This window comes from Argentina silus, assembly GCF_951799395.1.
Source record: "Argentina silus genome assembly, chromosome: X".
NCBI classification, from domain to species: domain Eukaryota; kingdom Metazoa; phylum Chordata; class Actinopteri; order Argentiniformes; family Argentinidae; genus Argentina; species Argentina silus.
The window spans coordinates 397,632-422,203 of record NC_139653.1 but is presented as its reverse complement, the minus strand read 5'-3'; the positions used below and the strand labels follow the sequence as shown (position 1 = coordinate 422,203).

Sequence of the window (24,572 nt, the reverse complement as noted above, 5' to 3'; positions counted from 1 at the left end):
ACGCAGAGTCATATGAGGAAAGCTAAATATGTTTTCTTACTCGACATTTTGTGCTTCTTTGGTGAAAGCCTCCACACTGTGTAGCCGACATGTGCATCCGAGATACAATATCCTTGTATTGCCACACAACTTCCAGGGTCCGAAATGAACACCTGCCAAGCCTTGAATGCGGCTAGGTGTACATTTTACTTGTGACGGCTAAATCTTGCAGTGATCACCTGACACTCTGGCCGGTGCTTTCGAATGGCAGCGGCTTATTCAATATTATCAGTTTTTAAATATCTATTTGGTATTATAATTTAGGCCTAATCATTTTAGTTCCTCGTTTTTCAAAGATTGGAGAAAATAATTTATCCGCAGATAATCGTTGCTTTGATGTAGGCCTATGGCTTTCACTTCAGCAAGCGAGAAATACTAGATAATAGTTTTGGAATCGCAGCAATTCTAAATGTGACATGTAACGTGAAATGCTCAATGTTTTGTCTCAAGTCTAGTAAACAGTTGAATTAATGTAATTTCACAGGAGGCCTAAGTTTAGAATTTGGCCACCAGTGTGACGATGTCACAGGAGTACCACGATGGCCCTCACTTTTAGTTTTATTTCAAGTGTTTTACCTCGGCAAAACAACCACCAGAAGGCATCGTTGAGCATGATGGATATGTTTACGAACTTTGCCGCCTGATGAATTATGTGAAGAATAGTTTATGAATTGTTGTTTCAATTTGGAAAAGGACAAATTATTGTCTAGTCGGCGAAATTCGAAATGGTGTCCTTAATGTAGAACAAATCATGTCTTCATGGACACTTCATAAAATTATATCAGACACTGATATGTGTGCATAATAATTAAGTCATACACTGTTTCTCAATAAACTCACACTATTAGTACTCTTAGATTTAAGCCCTGCATTTGATACAGTTGATCATGACATACTTACTAACAGATTACAAAATTGTGTTCGTCTCTCTGGCTCCGTTTTAGACTGGTTTAGGACTTATCTTCCGGCAAAGCTTTTTCGGTCTCCCTTGGTGAACACTCCTCAGCTAACACTAGCATAACGTGTGGGGTCCCTCAAGGCTCCATTTTGAGACCTGTGTTGTTCAGTCTCTATATGCTGCCTCTAGGAAACATTATCAGAGAACATGGAATTAATTGTCATAGCTATGCCGATGATACACAACTGTACATTTCTTTATCACCCAATGACATCAGCCCTGTTGATAAACTAGTTCAGTGCATTGATCATATCAACTCGTGGATGTCCCATAAAATAAGACGTCTTAATAAGTCTTAATAATCGGAACAAAGGTCGAACGAGAGAAACTATGCACTAGCTTAAAGTCTCTAGCACAAAACACCAAGCCCCTCGCAAAAAATCTTACTTCTAGACCCTGATTTGAATTTTGAATCACACATCAGTAATATTACTAAAAACGCTTTTTATCACCTTAGAAATATTGCCAACGTGCAACCATTTCTCTCCCAGGCAGATACTGAGAGACTTATGTATGCATTTATCACTAACAGGTTAGATTACTGCAATGCTCTCTTCTCTGGTCTACCTAAAAAAAAAATGTTTTCTTTTTATTTACCCTCTTAATCCATTATTATTTTTATTTCTATTCTATTCTCTATTTATGTATGTATGTGTGTATATATATGTATGTATGCTTGTATGTTTTGTACTTATGGATTTTCAATTTTACTGTTAAGCATCTTGTATTGCAATTTTGTATGAAAGGCACTATATAAATAAAGCTTGATTGATTGATTGATAATTTCATCTAGTCATTTGTAGTTGCTTACTGTCCAGGGCCGAGAAAGTATGTTTTGCGATTGCATATATTTGTCAGTACGTTAATCCCAACTCATCCAATCCTGTGCTACAATCTAGCAGGCGCCTATGTCAACACGCACCACGACACAAAGTGGTTGCATATAATGAGACAGTAATGTAACTAACAACAGCATGACAATTTATCTAGCCACTAGAGATACATTTCGAATGATCCCACTCCTCCCCAGTGAACAGTAAAGTTTTAATTTAACGAATTCCGTTCATAGAAGATTGACATGCAAATATTGATTTTACAGTAGCCTTTAATGTTGGATATTTTAGATTGCAGCTGCACCCCCTTTTCCGACCTGCCTGGTTGTTATCATTAAAAACGTTGAATGCATAGCAACTGTATGAATAATCTGATAGATCGACTGCATAAACTTCCAGCTGATTTAGCCTCATTTGTCAGCTTTCCAGTAAAGTGTGCATGGATTTGTCAGAGCCTATTGTGATGCTTAATGATAACAACCTATATAGGACAGTAGAAGATCAGCCCACATTTGCTGACAAATTCAAAGGTGAGCACCTTCCCCCACTCATAGCAACTTGCACTCTGGTAGTCTAGATATCACACTGGTTAGGCTACTCCTAAAACCTATATGCAATCACTTTATGTAATGGTGGGAATTAACATAGGCAACTGCTAGATTGTGGTGCAGGTTTGGAGTTGGGATTGATATACCAGCAAATACATGCAACGCTGTCATGATCTGTTTATCGGATCCGGGTGGGTACATGGGTAAATCAGCTGTAGTCCTTGTGTCAGTTACCGTAAACACAATCATTTCATGCTTTTCACTCACACTAACCAATACATTATTCTCCCATCAACCAGAATGTGATCAAAAACATCAGTGTTGAATAAAAATGAAATAACAGCACAACCAAGCATTAGCCATTGTTAACAAATGGGTGGAGGAATGTGACGGGGGAATTAAATGTCTGTGTGTGCTAGCTTGAGCTCCGCTTACAACAAGCTCAAATAGTTTTTTAACGATTAAGAAACAAAAGCGTGACACATTTTCCAGCATCCTCTCCCCCTTCAAACTATCCCTCAAAAAGTTCTATACATAATAAATGCGTTATTAGTATTATTAGTAGTAGTAGTAGTATATTGCGTGAACGAAAGAAGGCTGCCCTTGAGGAAAATGTGAACATGAGCACCCTATTATGACTGTTTTAATGGTAAAAACTGTAGGCTACTTTTCTATCCAGTCTCAATCACACTGAAACCCAACATCAATACTCCTGTCCCGCATGAAAATTCCTAGCTTCATTCTGTAGTCATTCTGTTACATTAATAAAGCTTAGTCATGTCAGACTGCACTAAAACATTTCCCCCAGTTTCTCTGCACTGTGAGAGAATGCGTAATGATGGTATGACAGTAGATAGGATTTGATCCAATTGCTTGGTCCTCATTAAAATAACCTGATATTTAAACTCTTCATCTCTGCAATTCATGAGCTGCTATAATAAATTTCATGTTGGCAATCTCTCTGATAAGGCAAGCTGATAGGGCAAACCATTCTCTTTTCAAACATCCTTCACAGCTCTAGAATTGTCTAGAATTATGTTTTACTCTGAAAAGGTGAAGAATTTTGACATACTCACAAGATGTGAGTGAAGAGAGATCGGGGCCAGCCAAACTGAAAAAAACTGCTTGGATTATTGCATCAAAAAGCATCCTCCTATATACAGTCCTATGGACAGATAGAGTGGGAGACTTTGTCATGTACCAAAACAACTGACTCTGACGCTGATGGTTCATCAGGTGGTTATCACCTTTGACGGGCATCAAGCTGGTCAAATTTCTCAAACATATATGAACTGGGATTACTCTGAATATCATGTATGGACATATTGACACTCGTTCGATATCCTAAGATATAACTTCTTATTTTCTCTATATAGGCAAATACTGACAGTACATAGCATGTTTATATTTTCTCAGCATACAATAAAGCTATTTTGAGTCCTGATATGAATCCATATCCGGATCTTCATATGCTTTTTGATATGTTAACAATAGGGACAATTTCTGATGCATATTTGAATTTTTTGGATATGCACCATATCCTGACAAATTCTGAATCCAGATATGTCTTGTAGACATATCATATTGTGCTAACATTATATGTGGATATTTCCTAAGGGTGGATATGCACTCATTCAATGTCCTGAGATATATAGACAGCTAATGCCCTACAGCCCATACAGTGCCCTGCATGAGGTTAAAGTAGAGATTATCAGATTTTATTAGATGGTATTTGTGTACATATTGGTTTCACCATTCAGAAATAGTTTTTATGAATATTCCCCTATTTCAGGAAACCCAAAAACATGTGTTTCTGGTTCGTCAGGTGTGTTCTGTCACATAATTTGTACAGTCATAAGAGAGCTCATAAGAGAGCTAGTATTGATTCTAGGCTTTGCATTTGCCTTCGCAGTCTGCTATTGGTGTCTGTCAACATGAGGACCAAAAAGATGTAAATGAAAGTGAAGGAAGCCATTATGTGGCTGACAAATCAGAAACATAGCCAAAAAGTACCTAAAACATCATGCAGAGTTCTGGAAAAAGGTCTTCAGATAAGACAAAGATTAACATGTACCAGAGTAATGGCAAGAGTAAAGTGTGGAGAAAAAAAGGAAGTGCCCAATATCCACAGCATACCACCTTATCTGTGAAATATGGTGGTGGGGGTGTTATGGCTTGGGCATGTATGGCTTCCACTGGAACTGGAATTTCAATTCCACATTTTTGGAGTGTAGAGCCAAAACCAGAAAAAACTTGTCACTGTTCCCATTACTTAATTATTTACACAGGGCACTGTATCTATCTAACCTTTTCTCATCTTTCTAACCTTCTGTCATGTATCTATCTTTCCATCTATCTAACTTTCTCTCATCTGTCTATCTGTCTATCTATCTAACCTTATTTCATATAGCTAACCTTTTATCTAACCTTCTCCCATCTATCTATCTATCTATCTATCTATCTATCTATCTATCTATCTATCTATCTATCTATCTATCTATCTATCTATCGAAGTATCTATCATCTATCAATTCATCCATCCAACTAACCAACCAACAAATCTGCTAAAATAAGACTCTCCCTTTCTTTCAACTTCCCAGAAAATCTATCTATCATCCAAACCATCTTTAAACTACCAAAATAAGACTTTAAAAGCCCACAAAGTTTCTTCTGGAACTATTTTAAACTATTCAGCTTTTTGTAACTCAAAAACTCCTATCTTTTAACATGGTGGAATGTTGATTTTGGCCTACATTCTCAAGAACCCCATTGTTACTGCAACTGCTATGGAACTTTCACAACTCTTGAATAAAAATCAGGAGATCTGGAGAACACATTCTTGGAATAATTACACAACAATGCACTCTCTTGGCTACCAGTTCTACCCTACTGAAACCACTCTCAACCAGTCAATCAACCAACCCTACCCACTTCACTGTCTGTCTGTCTGTCTGTCTATCTATCTATCTATCTATCTATCTATCTATCTATCTATCTATCTATCTATCTATCTATCTATCTATGTATCCTCTCATCTATCTATGACCTTCTAACATACTATCTATCTAACCTTCTATCTTTCCAACCTTATCTCTATCTAACCTTTCAACTACCTAGCATCACCCTTTCTTTCTTTCACCAGTCACTCCTGCTTCACTGAGTATAATCTACACTGATAACCTCTTAATTGTATTTATCTATCTATACATCCCCTCTCTCATCTATCCATCCTCTCTTATATCTATCCATTCATTCATCCAACCGACCAACCAACCAACCAATCAACCAAACCATCTTTAACTTTATCCGCTACCATAATAAGACTCTCTCACCTTCTTTCAGCTACCCAGAAAATCTTATCAACTCTGATAACAACTGTCTGATACCTATTGAACTTTTTAAACTATTAAGGTTTTTGTAACTCCAAAAACTGTTCCAGTTAACCAACCACCTCTACAACCACTCCACTGAACTACCCAACATTACAACTTTCTATCTAACTAAATTTCTAACCCATACTGATTAACCTTCATGTTTATCTATCTATACATACCCTCTCTCATCATCATCCAACCTTCTGTCATCTATCTATCTTTCCATCTATCTAACTTTCTCTCATCTGTCTATCCATTTATATAACCTTCTCTAATCTATCTAACCTTTTATCTAACCTTCTTTCATTTATCTAACTATCTAACTATCTATCAATTAATCCATCCAACCGACCAAGAAGTCAACCAACCATCCATCTAATCCCTCCAACCCACCAAGTGAGTAGCTATTTTGAGAGATGTTTCATTTATCTTAGTAACTAGAATCAAGAACATTAGCTAATTTGGCCCGTAGGGCTAACTGGTTAGCTATTTGAGGTAATTTATGGGTAGTAGCTAAATCCTCATAACAGAAGCCTTCCCTTCAAGGAAAACATTATGTTTTCCACCTATCATCAACCTCAAGGAGACAGCTAACATTTTAGGCTTATTTTTTTAAATTACTGCTGGAAGCTAGTTCCAGTAAGCTAGTTTTCCCATGCATGATATGAAGGTCGGTTGCCAGCTACCTTGTAGTATATTTATGTCAGACATGTTCTCTTGCATTACAATATGGATGCAGTTTTGATTCATGATTTATGTATTGACAGTTTGGAGTGGATCACAGACCATGCACTCTACCATGGAGGGTGTGGACTGTGAGGCACCACCGCTGATGCCACAATCGAACCAGGCTCCACACAATGGAGGACTGTGCCCTAATGCAGGCCTTAAGATGCATCTTTATCGGCTGGCCTAGCCTTCCTCCTAGACTTGATTGCTGCTTTTATGATATGGGTATGCCGTGCATAAGTAATGGGACAGTGAAGCATTTTTTTCTTCTTTTGGCTCTACACTCCAAAAGTTTGACGTTGAAGTACAGATTTTATTTGATGGTATTTGTGTACATATTGGTTTCACCATTAAGAAATTACAACAGTTTGTATGCATAGTCCCCCTATTTCAGGGTACCCAAAAGGGATGGGACAGATTTATCAAATGTCCAAATTAATTATTTGGTTTAGTATTTGGTTGACAATCCTTTGCATGCAATAACTGCCTGAAGTCTGCAACCCATTGACCCCACCAGATGCTGAGTATCTTCTCTAGTGATGCTCTGCCAGGCCATGTTCAATAGGATTTAAATCTGAAGATTGACTTGGCCAGTTAACAACTTTCCACTTTTTGACCCTAAAGAACTCCCTAATTGCTATGGAAGTATGTTTTGAGTCATTGTCCTGCTGTATGATGAAGTGCTGTTCAATAAGTTGGGATGCGTTCACTTTGTGCTTGGGCTGACAAGATGGTTCTGATCACTTCAGAATTAATCCTGCTGCTGCTGTCAACAGTTACATCATTAGAGCTTGGCTACAATATTCGCTGAAATCGAGTCAATAAACAAAAAGGTTTAGTAAACACTATGTGGTTCGGGTGTGATTACAACTATTTTTGTTTTACCCATAGCTAACAATGTTATCATCAGAGCTAGCCCCATGGGCTACATCATCTAAACTATAGCTTTAGCCTAGAGGACTATATGTTATGTATGTGAAAGCTAGGCAGATCATTATAATGACATTGCTGAAAGAGGTACCTTTGCTGGGATAACGATGTATGCCCTAATGTTAATTTATGCCTGATAAAACAGAAATCTAGCTTGCTATCCACGGTAGTGTGTAACTGATCATTTGTGTATTGGCCAGGCTCCTAGAGGAAAGCCCCTCCCCATAGCATTTAGGACAAGAGGTGTGGTATTGGGCTTACCCCTGTTATGTCCAAACATTGATGCTCCTCTGTGACAATTGTGTAAATAATCTGTAAAATGGCAATGGCATAATACTTCCTCCGATGCTAGTGATGTAGCTAGGTCCAGCCAGTTAACACTAAGCTTGCACTGGTAATACAGTATTATCGGAAAGATAATTTTTCTGGTCAACATTACTGTATATACTCCAAGCATAGCAGCCTTGGGCGATCTGCAGATAATTTGTGACATTCATTCACTATGCTTTCAGACAAGGGTAGCTGCTAGCTAGCTTGTGAACCATGCATAACATGAAAGAGAATATCCAAGAATGGATGTAAACATTTTCTTGAATTAATCGGTTTAATAAAGCACGAATAGGCTGTGGTCATAGGCCATGCCAAATACACCCACTCTTTCAAATGAGAACAGCATTGAAAACAAGCCACTATTTTTTTAAATTTATTTATGATACGCCTAGTTCTTAAATGTTTTTGCTTTTCTAATAGGATTATGAATTCTCACAAGATAATGATGAGATCACATTTTTCTAATTTAACTGCAGACCATGGAACCATGGAAATGAATAACCAAAAAATGTGAGAAGTTATGGCTTGTCAAAAGCCGCAAAAGACAGGAAATTCAAAATGAGCACCACCACCGATAACTTCACCAATGCACTACAAGTTTTTCCAGCACACTTTGATACCTGCTATAGTGCTGTATGTTGGTCTACTGTACTTCAAACAACATGTACTCACCACTGGGCAGGTTGCTTAGGATTCAAAGCTTCTCTCAAACAGCCTCTTGCACTCTGAATCATAGCAACCACGTTCAGAGCAGGCCTTCCGAAACTAGGCTGTATCTCCTCAGCTTTTTCCCCCCTCTTCCCTGATGATATTCTAAAACTGGTCACATCCAAGCGGGCAACCACCTGCCCCCTCGATCCTATCCCCTCCCCCTTTCTCCAATCCATCTCCAAAGACCTCCTTCTGTTCCTTACCACCTTAATCAATTCCTCTCTATCAACAGGATCTGTCCCAGCGGCCTTCAAGACAGCCAGAGTAAAACCTCTTCTCAAGAAACCAACTCTTGACCCCTCTGCTGTCCATAAGTACAGACCGGTATCCCTTCTCTCCTTCTTATCTAAAACCCTTGAACCTGCTGTCTCTAACCAACTATCTCACTACCTCCTTCAGAACAACCTCCTTGACCCTCACCAATCTGGCTTTAATCTGGGCACTCTACTGAGACTGCTCTCCTTGTTGTCATGGTGGCCCTCCACTCTGCTCGAGCTTCCTCCCTCTCCTCTGTTTCCATTCTTCTGGACCTTGCATCCTACCTGGCCGATCGCTCTTACCATGTGGCGGAGAGGATCGCTGTCCTCTCCACAAGCCCTCACCACTAGGATCCCCCAGGGCTCTGTCCTAGGGCCCTTACTGTTCTCCCTCTATACCAAATCTCTTGGCTCGATAATTTCCTCACATGGTTTCTCCTACAACTGCTACGCAGATGACACTCAACTCTTTCTCTCTTTCCCCCCTTCTGACTCACAGGTGGCACAACTTTTCACTGTCCTGGTGCCCCGCTGGTGGAACGGGCTTCCCACTGCTGCCATGACTGCAAAGTCACTACCAATCTTCCGCCGTATATTGAAGACCCATCTCTTCAGGCTACATCTTAACTGTCCCTCCTAAAGACCTTTTCATCCCCACTACCCCCCTGTACAAATTTCTCTCCTGTAAAAAAATAAAAAATAAAATAATAATAATTATATATATATATATATATATATATATATATATATATATATATATATATATATGTAATTTTCTAGCATTGTGACTGCCAATAGCCCCTGGTTCTACCATAGATTACTTTTTCTTATGATGACTGATGGATAGATGATTCACTTACTTAAACAAATGTAATTGTTGTAAGTCACTTTGGATAAAGGTGTCTGCTAAATGCCATAAATGTAAAAAATAAATGTTGATTGGACCTTTCACGGCCTAAACCCAATGTATCTATCAGCTTGGGATGAAGGAGGAATAAATGAGCCTGTGCTGGGACAATACACACACCGAACACTTTATTAGGAACACTATACAAATACTGGGTAGGGCAGCCTCAATTCTTCGTGGCATTGATCCCACAAGATGTTGGATACATTCCTTTGAGATTCTGGTCCATGATGACATGATTGCATCACACAATTCCTGCAGGTTTTTTCAGGTGCACTTTCAAGCTGTGAATCTCCCGTTCTACCACATCCCAAAGGTGTTTTATTGGATTCAGATCCGGTGACTGGGAAGGACACTGAAGAACACTGAACTCATTGTCATGTTCATGAAACCAGTTTGAGACAACTTTTGCTTTGTGACATGGTGTATTATTCATGCTGGAAGTAGCCATTAGAAGATGGGTAAATTGTGGCCATGAAGGGATGCACATGGTCAGCAACAATACTCAAATAGGCTGTGGCATTCAAGCAATGATTGATTGGTATTAACGGGCCCAAAGTGTGCCAAGAAAACATTCCCCACACCATTACACTACCTCCACCATGAGAAGATGTACAGGTGAGTGTATGTCTCTGCACAACGGGAGTTGCAAAGTGGGTGTAGCTGAGCTATCTGTGACCTTCCAAGGTTTCCCAGGCCAGTTCGGGGTTACCAGGAGTATTGACAAACTGTTAACAGCTATCGAGTATGGGAGGGCTTCGGCCCACTGGAGGGAAGGCATACAGGAGCACGGGTGGCCACTGGTGGGGAAGAGCGCCTCCACCTAGTGGAGCATGATTGCAAAGAATCACGTTTTCTCATGATGCAAACAGACCTATGGTTGCCAAGCCGTAGCATCTCCAAACCTCTTGGATGGTCTGCGGGTGTAGTCGCCATTCTAGGGGTCCACCCTGTGATAGTAAGTTCGCTCCAGTGTTCAGCTTTTTCTGAGGGACAGTCAATATTCACTGCTCTATGTCAACAACCTCTGTGTCACTGACAGGAGTTCAAGAGGGCGACTTCGGGATCTTGAAGTGCGGTGGTCACGACTTGGCCGGGGAAGGGTTTCTTCTCTGCCCTCAGTCGGTCCTTGAGCTGGAGGACGGAGATGTAGGTCTCCTTGTCCTTGCATCTCGACTTGACTCTCACTTTCATATCCTCGAGAGCCACTCCGAACAACCCAACTGGGACGACAGGGCCATCAAGGATGTCGCAGAGCGATAAATGCGGTCGTAGGTGTGAAACCCAAACCAATCTGCATCCCTGGGAGCAGTAGGGTCGAGATACTCGGCCAGTAAGCCTTCAATCAGAGGCAGGTTGGGGCACCCAGCCTTTTCCACTTCATGGGTCTGCTTCCATGATGCCTTGATGGCCTCAAGGTATTTGGGGAGAATCGGCACATGCTGCCGCAAGGATGGTAGACTGCCATTCAGAGTTATCCCAAGCCTGGTCCTCTTGGGTGGTGATAGGGCCCCAAGGAGCTCAATTTTGAGACCGAGGAGGCTCTGCCGATTGCATCCATGAAGGACATGTCCGGCTTGGAGGGGACCACATCCTTCGACTCACACACTGCCGTACCAGATTGGGTAGAAGGGAGGGAGTCCAATTCAAGGATGAAGCTTACCCTAGGGACCTAGGTTCATTACAAGAGGTAACTAGCTAGGAATTATGTCAAACTACATGCTCAGTAGTCCTGGGACTACAAACACAAGCTAGCAAACCCTCCTGTGAACAGGGTGCTAATATCTCTCACACGAGGCGAGAAAAAATGTGCTTGTCAAAGCTAGCCGAGGACTCGGCTGTCTCGGTGGAACAGTTAAGTTCTAGCTAGCTACAAGAATATAAATACAGTACATTTCGGACAGAGTGGAAAGGAAAAGATTAAATGGCACGCAGAGGGAAGACCAGTGTAGAAGTAAATGTGTTGGTAGCAGGGTTGAATATTTTCCCCTAAATTTAAAAATGTTCCATCCTAAGAATTAATCACTTTTCTCCCGGGTAACCCAGTATTCCCGCCAAAACCGGAAGTGTCATTCTAAAGCATATAAAACTATCGGACGTAATCATGAGCCATTGTAACTTAAAAGCTAATATTTTCTTATTGTACTTGTTATTATTCCTTTGAATCCATTAAAGTAATAAAATCATCTGAAGGTCTTCTTTTAAAATGTTGATTTGTCGTTGGGGTTTTGAAACAGCCTAAATCACCAGGCAAAAATAGAACAGGTTAAATAAAAAAAAAACTTTATTAAACACAAGGGTACATTCTGGGCATTCTGTGTTATGATAATGCAATAAATAAAGAAACAAAAAATCAATACCCAACATAGGCTAGAGAATAAATCGTGTTTTATGACATGAGCCATAACCACCAGTTAGTAGCACCTTTTCTCATGAGCAAAGACCGCCTTCAAAACACTGATTTAAGTCAAAATCTGAATTGTAAACATCTCATAACACAGCTCTATTTTGATGGAACAACACCCAGACCCGCAACTCACCATGGAACACTTAAGTCGAGAGATACTCCTGTCGTCTGAAAAGCTCACAACAGGACTAATGCATAGTTTTGTCAACTCAGCTCTGAATATGCCCATATTTGTGGCTTCAAACAGGGAGAACTCCTTTGGGAGGATTTTCAACAGGTCAGTTTCCTTTCTCTCCTGGGGTTCTTCTGACATACTGCATTCTCAGCGCTTCTCTCCTCTTCTTCAAACAGTTGTTCAACAAGGCCTTTTGCCGTCGTCAACAGCATGGCCCTTGATGGCATTGAGAACACTTTGTTGGGTGGATTGCTCAGCACTGTGGGATTCAGTAGGTACCTACTGGGTATTAAAATGAAAAGATAAATTATTAAAATGTAAAAGCAGACCCATTTTGCATAAAAGACAGATAGGACTAACCAATTTCATTCACATTATTAGCCTAATCATAACTTAATTTACCATAATATAATATAGTCTTGCCTACCTGGAGAGAGAAACCAAGTTATTTTGCCTTCTCTCCATGAACCTGGCCTTGATGGCACTTCTCATCTCTTGGAATATTTGGGACTTGTGTTTCTTTAGCTCATTGAGCATGAAGCACAAGATCTCATCTTTCTCACTTTCTTCACTGTGTTGCGCAGTTCCCCTCTCAGCTCATACTGGGTGCATGTTTCCTTACGCACCATATCTTCCTCTTCAGTATCACTGTCATCATCTCTGTCAATCAGGTAGATGGCGGTACATTAGGTCTATCACAGCAAAGTGCACTATGTGTAAGTAGCACAGCTGTAGCTCTGGGACAATCAGTTTCCCGTACTTCACCATAACTGATGCTGCATCTGTAGTGCTGCACACAATGTGATCTTGCATTGTGAGGTTGCATTGTATGAGGTCAGTTGCTTTTCCATCATCTCTTTCACCTGATCAGTTGACAGGCCACCATGGATCTTAACCATCCCCAGGTTCCAGTGCTCTTGGAAGATATGCAGATTTGTATTCATAAATCATTTGTTCTGGCTGGAGGTATACTCATCTATGGTTAGTGAGAAGCAGCTGCCTTTCCTCACCATGACCTGGAACATCTTGGCTAATTTGATCTTCTCTTTTTCGGCATATTCTCTCACCAGTTGTGAGATGTCTGAGTGATTCTTAGGGAGAGTATGGCCATCTTTTTGGAGTGCTGATCTGATGTACTTGCTGTTTGCAATGGCATGGTATGAGAACCCGTCGCATGCAGCCATTTCTGCTTTTCATCCAGTTCTTGCATTGGCTTGAGGTAAGAGTCAAGCATTCTAGTATATTTTGCTGCTGAAGCCATCTCTCTTCATTAGCCTCGCTATTTGCAGGGTGTAGACCTGCATGTCTGATCAAACCACTGGTCGAACCGCCTGCACATTTTATTTTACACTTGCATATTTTACGCTTCAGTGTAATTTATTTTTGTAAAGCTCTTCCACACAGAATTGTAGGCCAACATGTTTCAATGTTTACAAATAGCTGCTAGGTCTACATGTAGCTCAAAGTTGGAGCCAATTTTATTACCGCATGAACTGCAAACTTTCAAGGTTGTGAGTACAGTTTCAGCATATGCGCTTTGACTCTATGGTGACTTTTTGTAAGTAAATACGGTACACTACAACAGTGCAATCTCTCTCTCTCTCTCACACACACACACACACACACACACACACTGAGCGTTGATTATTGATCAAGCAGATAGCAGAGAAGAGAAGACCATAGAGGAGACAGATTTAGACATTGCATATAATAGAACAGTTCTGTTTCATGTCAGACTGTTCATAGAATACTGTATTATAATTTACCTGTTTCTCGCAATTATTTATCTCAGGAAACGGGAATGGGTTTGGGCGTGAAATCTCGGGAACCCGGTTACCGCTATTCAACCCTAGTTGGTAGTCATTCAAAATACATTTTGATGGACTGGCAAACATCCTGTCTTCCATTGTTTTTTCTTGACATTTAAATTTTTGCCACTTTTTTCCTCAGATTTTTTTTCTGCTGGATCAGACCGATGTCCACCATAGACATAGGTCTGTGTCCACTCATCATAGACAGGTCTGTGCCCACCGTAGACAGGTCTGTGCTGCTACTCAACATCGGCAAGACAAAGGAGATGGTGGTGGACTTTAGGAGGACTAGGGTTCCCCTGTCTCCTGCTTCCATCCAGGTGATCAAGAGCTATAAGTACCTGGAGGTGCACCTGGACAATAAAATGGACTGGACTGGTAACACAGATGTCCAGTATAAGAGGGGCTTTATTTCTTGAGGCTCAGGTCCTTTGGCGTGTGCAGGACTCTGCTGAACATGTTCTACCAGTCAGTAGTGGCCAGCGCAGTGCTGTACACAGTGGTGTGCTGTGGAGGCAGCATCAAGGATGGTGACACCAAGAAGCTGAACAAGCTTATTAGGAAAGCTGTTTCTGTCCTCAGTGTCACCCTGGACAGTGTGGAGGCGGTGGCCAATAGGAGGATGAGTACCAAACTCCTGGCCATCATGGACAATCCCTCCCATCCCCTACATGACACTGTGGCAGAGCAGAGAAGCTCCTTTAGCAACAGATTACTACAACCATGTTGCACTAAGGAGCGCTATAGGAGATCTTTTCTGCCTGCCAATAAGACTGTACAACTCCTCCTCCAGCTGGCTAGATTGGGGTGATCAGAGTCAGGCTGGGGGATGTTAAATCACACTGGACTGTTCTTACTGTGTATAATGTTTCAGATGTCTATTTTATTTTATTATTCTATTGTCACTTTATTTTGTTGTTGCTGTTTGTGATGTGAGCTGCTGTAACGCCTTAATTTCCCCTCGGGATCAATAAAGTACCTATCTATCTATTTATCTGTCTGAATCTTGAAGTATCTTGCCATCTTCTGAGGACCGTCTGTACTTTTCTGTTGAGGAAATATGGATGGGATGTAGTCTGGATGGGACCGGTCTCGGGATGGCTTACCTAAAGCAAAAAAATTGGAACACAGAATATGTGAAGCATAGGTAGTAAAACAATATGTTATAGAATATGTAAAGCAATACATACGTTTTATTTTTATTCAGCTCTATACATGCATCTGAATTCTAGCCCCTTCCAATCTTGCAACAAAATGCTTAGTGGCAGAGTGGTACAGTAGCAGCAGCAGTGTGGCCACAAGGATGGCTGTGAGATTCAGCAGTTTCCCAGTCTTGGTGTAGAAACCTGGTGCATGGCTGTTGTTTGTTTACATTTCTGTTACTTTGTCATTTGAATCACTGAGAACATTCAGATCAAGGTTTCTAAAATCATATCTACTAGTTTTTCTAGATACATTATCGATATTGCTTTAACCACTTTCAGATGGTATTTTCTTATTACTTATGACCTTACCTGAGATGAAGTGAGCACTACATATTCTCTGATCTTTGGGCTCCCAGTCCTCCCTTTGCACAACCCAGGCAAGTCGTCTTTCCACATCTTTTGGAAATCTAAACATCCTTATGAGCGATAAAGCGTTGGTTCCCGACCTTCCCCATGACACAACAACACGTACGACCTGTTCAATTACAGACTTCACAGTACTTTGTCAAATAGTAGGCTAAGTTGAAACTGACAATGTAGCTGAGAGAAGTTTGAGCTGTTTGGTCAGGTGCTGTCAACCAGATGTTGTTTAAAGGCCAGCAATCACCATGGCAATGTGCATGCCTGTAGATGAAACTGTCTGTTACCCAATACAACACAAGCAGCAGAGCAATGCCAACAATATCCATCCTGTCATCCTGAGTTATGTCTGCACAGAGATAGCACTATACCATCATATAATTCTGTGGAAAGGTTAAAAGCCATCCAAAAGCCGGCCTAAAAAAGTATTCTCTGAGCCACCTCGACCCCTATTCCCAGAGACGCCTATGTAGTATTATTTTATCAGTGGAGACACTACAGTGCAGCCTTAAATGTCATGGTAAACATTCAGTTCATGTTGTATCAGCTGTGCAGTGAACATGGACATGCTTCATCCCAAATAGATAGTCAGAAACTGTGAATATCAATGGAAATATTGATCACAAGCACACAGTTATGTTCCGTGGCAAACAATGTATCTCTTGTGAACACACTGATAAAATAAGTTAAGATAGTAGGCCTATTATACGGATCCCCAAAGGTCAAGTTCGATTGACAATGGTTTCAGTTTTGAATTATCCATTGATTTATTTGAGAAGGGGAGGTAAAATAAACAACTGTTGTGGGAAGATCATACCTTCTCCAGTTGGTGTCTCTGACCCAGTCCCTGTCTTCGAAATGGTGTTGCACTGTTTCATCCGAAAAACAAATCTCCCTGTGGCCGAGGCCTTGCTAAACGACTTGTTCAGTTGTGCACCCAGTGGTCAGAGCATTTGAAGTTAGCAGTGTTATAATTGTATTCTTCTGATGGAGATGACTCCAAAGTCTGTTTACTCTTGCCCTTTTTGCCCTCCTCCTCTTCTGAATGGATCTCCTGTGCCTACATATTTCCCTAGTGTACCTTAATATCATGTTTTGGTTTTGAATCAATTGGTTTAAAATAATGATCAAACTTGTTGTTAGTATCCGTTAACAGTGTAGGCTGTGCGAAATACACAATAATGATACACTACCTTGGTGCGAGATACAGTACTTTGGCTCGAGATACATTTGTGTATCATTTTTCTATCAAAACATGACCCAAATTAACATTCAAGTAGCCCACACTATAGCAATTTTAGTCACAGTTGAAAATAATTGTTAAAATGTATGTATTTACATAAATAAAGGTTTTCTGAAAATCAGCATTTGTGACAAGGTTGTATGTGGACTGTAAAGAAAAGTTTTCTACATGTCATTATTTAACAGTCATGATCCAACATTGTACCAAGATTGTCTATTGCTTCCTAACCAAAGGGAAGTAAAAAAAACAATAAAATATCATTACATCAACAGAAGCTTGAATGTTTTACTTAACACTGACTTGAGCTATAAGAGTCCTTTCTCCATGCACTACGATTGAATAAACACTGTTTTTTATGACACTGTTTGGGATTCAAACCCACAACCTGTTGGTTTGTAGTACATTGTTCTGTCCACAATGCAAAGTACAAAGTAATAATGGGATTCATTGGGATTGCACGTCAGAGAAATTAAGAAACTTGGGGAAATACTTTCCTTGAGGTTGTAATGACAGACAATAGTTGGACATGTTGAACATTTGTAAGAAGAATGGGTTTTCTTGTCGTAATAGCCTTTACAGCATGTTCTGAACTTTATCCTCTTATACTACTTTTACCACTATCTCTTTTGAATTAAATATTCTATTATTTTTTTATGTTTTCATTTCCGTTCTGTTTTTAACCTCATGTGCATGGAGTGTCTAATATCTTCACATTATCCCAGTATTTATATAGGCTATGTATCATGTTAATTTTTACTTCTTAACATTTGTGAGCCTAATGGAGGTGTATAATAGTCCAGTTTCTGGACTCTGAAATGAAAAAAAGTGGACTTATTGTACAGTAATATGTGTTTATTATAAAACGTAAAATATCAAACTAAAACAGTTAATATATATATATATATATATATATACATTTTAGTAATGGGTGAGTAACATTAACAAGGTTAAATAATGTGTACTCATACATTTCTATCACACTTTGAGGATTAAAAATCCTCAGTATGTAATAGAACAGAGGTATACCCCCACCAACATTAGACAACAATGAAAACACTTAAGCTGTTGAAACATATCTGTAGAAGTCAATTAAATCAATGGTAGAGTGTAGATCAACTGAAACACTAGATAACGGTGGCGCACAAAGGCAAAGCAATGTCTTACAAGAGGTTATAAGTTCAAATCCCAAGTGAGGACACATAAAAAAGTGAGTACATTGAATTCAAATGTTAAAATGTAATCCTGATTGTAAAAGCCTAAATATAAGCATGATTGCATAAGAGGTAATCATATCAATGACACAATTGCTCAGATACAGCAAGTGGAATACAGGGGTGGGGTAACTATCAAAGCTTTTTTTTGTGCCTAAGTATCCATTTGGTTAGGAAGTTCACATTATATCAATATTAGACCTTTAACGTTGTATTTGCTTAAATAGGCAACATTTAAAAAAATTATTTTCAACTGTGAGATGGTCTGACATTGATCATCAACTGCCAATGTTAAGAAAAACTGCATCAAATGACAACCTTGAAAGTTGAAAAATAGCCATCAGATAACAACATCTAATAAAGTGTTGATTCCAAACAACACGTGACTAACTAACAACCATCAAATAAAAATATCAATCAAACATTGCAAAACCCATTGGAGCCTTTTGTTGTTGTTCTTCTGCACTGAAAAAGAAAAATGAACATCTCCTGTCATCTCTTATATGTTTTACAGCTAATAAGTTATCCCAGCTGTAAGCAGGCAGAAATATTGTTTTTCTGAAATTGAATGTTTAGTTTCTGAATTTTTCACAAGGCATCAACTTTGAATTAGGACATGATAACAAACCTTTCATCAGAAGCAATATATATATATATATATATATATATATATATATATATATATATATATATATATATATATATAAATTCAATTATAATGATTATCAATGATAAATGACTATTTTACTATTCATGACTATAATAACTATTCAAACCTAAAATGTGTAAATGGAACTGCAATAAACACAGTTCTAAAACGTAAATGAAATGAAATGACTTGTATCTCACCAGAGAGAGAGAGAACATTCAGAAATATCACATTCATGACTTGACACTTGTTTATGCTCAACAATATCCCTTTTCCTCTGAAACTTTCCTATGGTCTTTGGATTTCCAGCTCTCATCAGGGTCTAATTGAATAAGAATGTAATTATTGCCTAAACCTAAATCTCACTACAGAAGGTCACAAATATGAAATACTGTACAGTGCCTTCGGGAAGTATTCGGACCCCTTCACTTTTTCCACATTTTGTTGTGTTATAGACTCAATTTAAAATGGATTAAATTAAAATAATTTGCCATCAATCCACACACAATACCCCAGAATGACAAAGCAAAAACAAGTTTTTTGAAATTTCAATACATTTATTAACATTGAAATACCTCATGTACATAAGTATTCAGACCCTTTGCTATGATACTCTTAAAATTAGCTAAAATGCAAAATGTCATCAACAAATCACTCAGTAAGTTGAATTGAGTCCATCTTAATGCAAAGATAATAGTTGTAATTTTGGAATTAATATCTTTGTTTTTATAGGGTCTCTGATTTACATAGGAATCAATTACACATTATGTAGATTAGGATGTCACTAGCAACTCAGCAAATTTGATAATTTTCTCTTGATCATGGGTCTCAAACTCGCGGCCCGCGGGCCAATTGAGGCCGCGGGACGATATTTTGTGGCCCCATACTTGACATCAAAGTTTAGTGTTAGTGTGGCCCGCGCGTTTTTCTCACACGCACCTTTTTGCCGAGTCGTTGCCCTGGGCGTTTTATATAGTTTTATCACTTCTGGGCTACCATAGCTCAGGCTCGTGACAGCTTCCGGTGGTGTTTGTTGACAAGTTAGCCAACGCGAATTAGCAACGTTAGTCACTTGGTTGAAACGTGATTCCGGAGTGACACCAAGTGGAAGGAAAATATATCCTGTCACCCAGTGCAAGGTACAGAGGATTTAGGAAGTGGGCGGACTCAACAAGAGTAATCAGTGACCTAATACAGACAGCAGAGTGTTGCAATAGGAAAGGGAAAATAATTACACGGATAGCAAATAGCATGAGATGGGCGGCATGAACAAAAGCTAAATGGTGGTTAGAACCTGAATATTATAAAGAAGAAGTTATAGATTATTATTACAAGAGAAATAAAGAAAAGGAAAAAGGACAGATATGTGCGATCGCAAAATAAAACAAATTTACCAAGAACAATTTAATCAAAAAGAGCAAGAAATTAAAAGACATAAAACATGAGACAATGCACTTGATGTTAAGAATTAAGACAGGTGGAGTAACATGGACACCAGAGTTAGCTCAATGGTATCCAGAGAGATTTGGTAGAGCAGAAGGATGTGTAGGATGTAAACAAAAAGAAAAAAATCTAGATCACTTTATTTATGATTGTGAAAGGTATAAACACCTGAGAGAGAACACGATTGATAAATGTAATAATGATAAGAAAAACTAAGTGCTCAAAAAAGCTATGAACAATGATAAAGTTTTCAAATCCCTCTCAGAATATATAGAAAGAGCATACTAAATAAGATCAGCTATGTAAGAGGAAGCGCTGCCAGGTCGCTGGCAGCAAGGAGTAGGTAAGAGAAGCCTATGTTCTGAACTGTTATTAATAAAGACTGAGAAGATTGGATCAGTTGTACTTTTTTTTTGAATACTTGAAACCCTTTTTTTGTGGAATACTTGATGCGGGTCTCACCCAGACTCTACCTCCAGCGGCCCCCAGGTAAGTTGAGTTTGAGACCCACCGTCAAGAGTCTTGATCCTGACAAACTCCCCAGTCCCTGCTGGTGACAAACATACCCATAACTTGATGCAGCTACAACTATTCATCACACGCGAGATGGTGCAGAAACTGCATTGCATGTGCTGGATTTGCACCAAACTTAATGCTTAGTAGTAAAACTAAATAAACACATTTCCAGTCTTTGCTGTATTACCCGATTTCATTGTTGCAAACAATTACGGATATGAGATAGATTTTCCATGAAGGGATTATTTTTGGCCATTTGGTTATAGACCAATTTCCACCAACTTTGTAGATTTGTATTCTCCCCAGGCCTCAGGGTCACATTCCTGAGCAGTTTTGTTCCTCTCCATTTTCTCAGTTTGTAATGACAACCTGATCCACAGTGTGTAATTGATTCCTATGCAAATCAGAGACAATATAAAAACAAAGATATTAATTTCAAAATTACATGAACTATTATCATTGCATTAAGATGAATTCAATTTATTGAGTGATTTGTTGATGACATTGTTGCATTTTAGCAAATTTTAAGAGTGTCATAGCAAAGAGTCTGAATACTTATGTACATGAGGTATTTCTGTATTTCAATTTTAATAAATTTACTGAAATTTCTAAAAAACCTGTTTTCGCTTTGTCATTCTGGGGTATTGTGTGTGGATTGATGGCAAATTATTTTAATTTAATCCATTTTAAATTGAGTCTATAACATAACAAAATGAGATAACAAAGCAAAAAGTGAAGGGGTCTGAATACTTTCCGAAAGCACTGTATGTATTTCCAATTAAACTGGAGTCCTCTTGAATAACAATGAATAATACCTAGCCCGGTAAAATGTAAAAATGTAAATGTGACTTTGTCTCGGAGTAACTAATCAAGGCCATTGTGATATAGTAGGATGCAGGAACAAAATCCCAGGTTTGTAAAAGAGAAGGGCATTAATTTCACAGCTTCCTTGGTATCTAATGAGGTGCATTAGAATATGTGTTGATTGTCTCTCACAGTGGTCTAGAAATTCTGACCTCTGAATGATTGAAAGCTCACTCATCCTCCACCATTGTTTTAACAGTTGAAGATTCTGTTGAATTCTATAGATTACAGTTGCTGCTGGAATCAGTTGTCCCCTGACATAATTCTACATGAAGGAATTTAAATATGTTCCTGATGTAATTGATTAAATCTAGGCAGTCTAGAACTGATCATCTGCATATTGTAAATGCCTTTCTTTTCTTTAGAAGATATACATCAATAGATAGATCATCATCATTACCCTGCACTCTGACTCAATATGTCCACCTTCTCTGTCAAAGAAGACACTGTGTCCCTGTGGGAGGGGTGTCTGGCAGGTGACACCACACACAGACCCTCCTTAGACACCCAGGCAGCTACGCTAGGGTCACATGTTTTGGTGTTCATAGTTACACACACTGCTCTATCATTCCCACACCCTTGAACAATGTATAACATCAATTTTGACTAACTTGTGAGGTTTAGACCTGACGTAGTAGTCTTAATATGACAGCAACCTTGACACCAACCAATGAAGTGGAAAGAATTCATGCTGATGATATCCTCAAGTGTGGCTATTAAACATGGCTATTATACGACTGAGTTCGTACTAACCACAAAGCAGATGCAACTGGGATGCATCCCCAATCCTCCAGCCCCGACTAATGAAATAAAACAGCAAAACAATCGATTGCAAAATGATTCCGTCGGAAACCACTTACCTTCTTGCACCGCCTGAAAGGGGTTGTTAGCCTCGATACGTTTTACAGAGTGGGTGATTTTCTCACTCTGTAGAATGTCGTCGTTGAGACTTAGGTCTGAGATGGCAAGTTGGAAAATTTCGTCGTCCCTTACAGCGTTTTCCTCGAATATGGCACCTGTTGAAAATAACAAGTTTTCAACTCGTTAGTCAACTGTGCATTTCAGCACCTTGGAGAGCGACCACGGCTCGGTTTGGCGTTTCTCTATATACTTAACCCTAGCTCTGAAACTTGTAACGCAACTCAATTCCCACTCTATGAAGCTGAGTGTATAAACCCTAATTCTCACTACAGAGCCGAACCGGGTTTAACCAAACGTGCTGTACTTGGCTGTACTTGTTACAGATCCACCGTGGTTGCGGCAACAGCGCTGGAAAGGACAATGTGAAGAAAAATATTCGCGGGTCGGCTCTGTAGTCTGTACCTAAGTACCTTACTGTCTGCAAGCAAAGAAAAGTTGTCTTAGCAAGGACCACACGAGTAATAGTAGTGGATGCAACATCATGACCTCATAGGTTTGGAAATAAAGTAAGAATATACTGAGACATGAATTAGTAGACCTCATTAGTCGTGTTGCATAATGCACTTGGACAAAAAAATGGCATGTGATTAATTATGCTGTATTTATCCGGGTCGTCGGGGCTACTCACCGCAATTTCCCCGGAGAACCGTGCGAGACGGATATAAGGGTCGCGTATGGCCGACAACTGCTTTTTAAATTAGGTTTTGGGAGATTTTGCCCCCAAGGCTGTTGAATGAGCCATTTGAGCACCTATTTTGTGGAGCTATGGGCATCAATGTCCTTCCCCATTTCCCTCTAACTTTCCGTACCTTTGGTGTATTATTATTATTGTAATTATTATTATTATTATTAATAATAATAATAATAATAATAATAACAATAATAATATTCATAATACTACTACTACTAATAATAATAACTGATATTTGTAAAACAATATATTTTTTTATTTTAAAATAATGACGCATTAAAAGCTGTCAAAAACTAAGCAATTTAAGTTAATATGGAGAAAAGAAATTCATATTTCTGCACCTTCTACAATGAGAACCCATTTGACACGCATTCTATGATTATTGATATTGCGATCACGTTCCAATGAAAGTTCAGGCTTAATAGGGGGAGGGCTTGGTTCAGTCGACCACACATGGAACATTGATTCCTGAAAAGAAAAAGGTTTTGCCACAGTTGGCTTAATTATTGACATATACGTTATCTGTTATTGACTTGTTAATAGCTATGGACAGTCACCTATAACTGCAACGTCGCGATATTGTCTGCATCCAACAGATGAAAATTTGCCTACGTTCAGGAAATTAAACAATAGCCTAAACGTGTATTGATTGCACCTAAACTTGCCAACTCACTTGACAGGTTATATCTAAAGAGGTAAAAAAAAATAAGGGGCTAATTCCATGCGGCTCTTCTCTTCAAACGCTTCTTCCATCTCCGAATGCTCTGGGGTTTTGAGCGCATGCATCGTTGTGAATTGCATTTGTTGTCTCAGCTATACGACTAAATGATTCTAGCAACCTTTAACACACGTCTATCTTTAACACACGCACAGTTGCTCACGGTACTTACCAATATGAATGATGGAGTCCGCTCGGGCAGAATTGCATTGCAATACCCACAGGGAAAGGCAAATAAACAGCAACTTCATCTCCGGCTTTCAGAGAAGCAGCTCATCCACACTTCCACGGCTATCCAACAATCCAATGGGCCACCACAAAAAAGACGATCAAAAACAGATAATCTCAGCAGCTGTAGTTCACAAGCCTAAAATGCACGACAGACCAAAAGACGAACGAAAAAGTAGTGACTGTGTTTTCAATTGTCTAAAAACGAAAGTAAGGAGTAAATAAGGAGAGGAAGGGCTGGAAAACCAGAGGTTATGTTCAAAGATAGGTAGTCAGCCCGGCGTTCCGTTCTCGTTCTCGTCCTCTCCTGTGCTCAAGGTGTCCAAAGCATGGCAAGCTGCAGAAATGCGGAGGAGGGACACCCCACTAACCACTCACTCTCACTCTCACTCTCACTCACTCTCTCTCTCTCTCTCTCTCACACACACACACACACACACACACACATTCCTTCGTTCTCCCGACCACGTGACTGCAGAGACTTCAAGTCCTGGCGCTGTCCCGAGAAGCGAGG

At 39.4% G+C, this 24,572-nt stretch overlaps 1 protein-coding gene across 1 annotated transcript in view; it reads right to left on the bottom strand.

The window, feature by feature from the left end:
- The window catches only part of grid1a (glutamate receptor, ionotropic, delta 1a), a gene marked incomplete at both ends in the record, with an annotated part of 336,048 nt that extends 311,967 nt beyond the window's left edge, over positions 1-24,081 (bottom strand). Inside the window, 2 exons of the mRNA XM_083695162.1 lie at positions 22,361-22,516; positions 24,003-24,081. Of these exons, the coding sequence (XP_083551288.1) occupies positions 22,361-22,516; positions 24,003-24,081 (235 nt within the window). The remainder of the gene's footprint in view (positions 1-22,360; positions 22,517-24,002) is intronic.
- Positions 24,082-24,572: the final 491 nt, after the last annotated feature.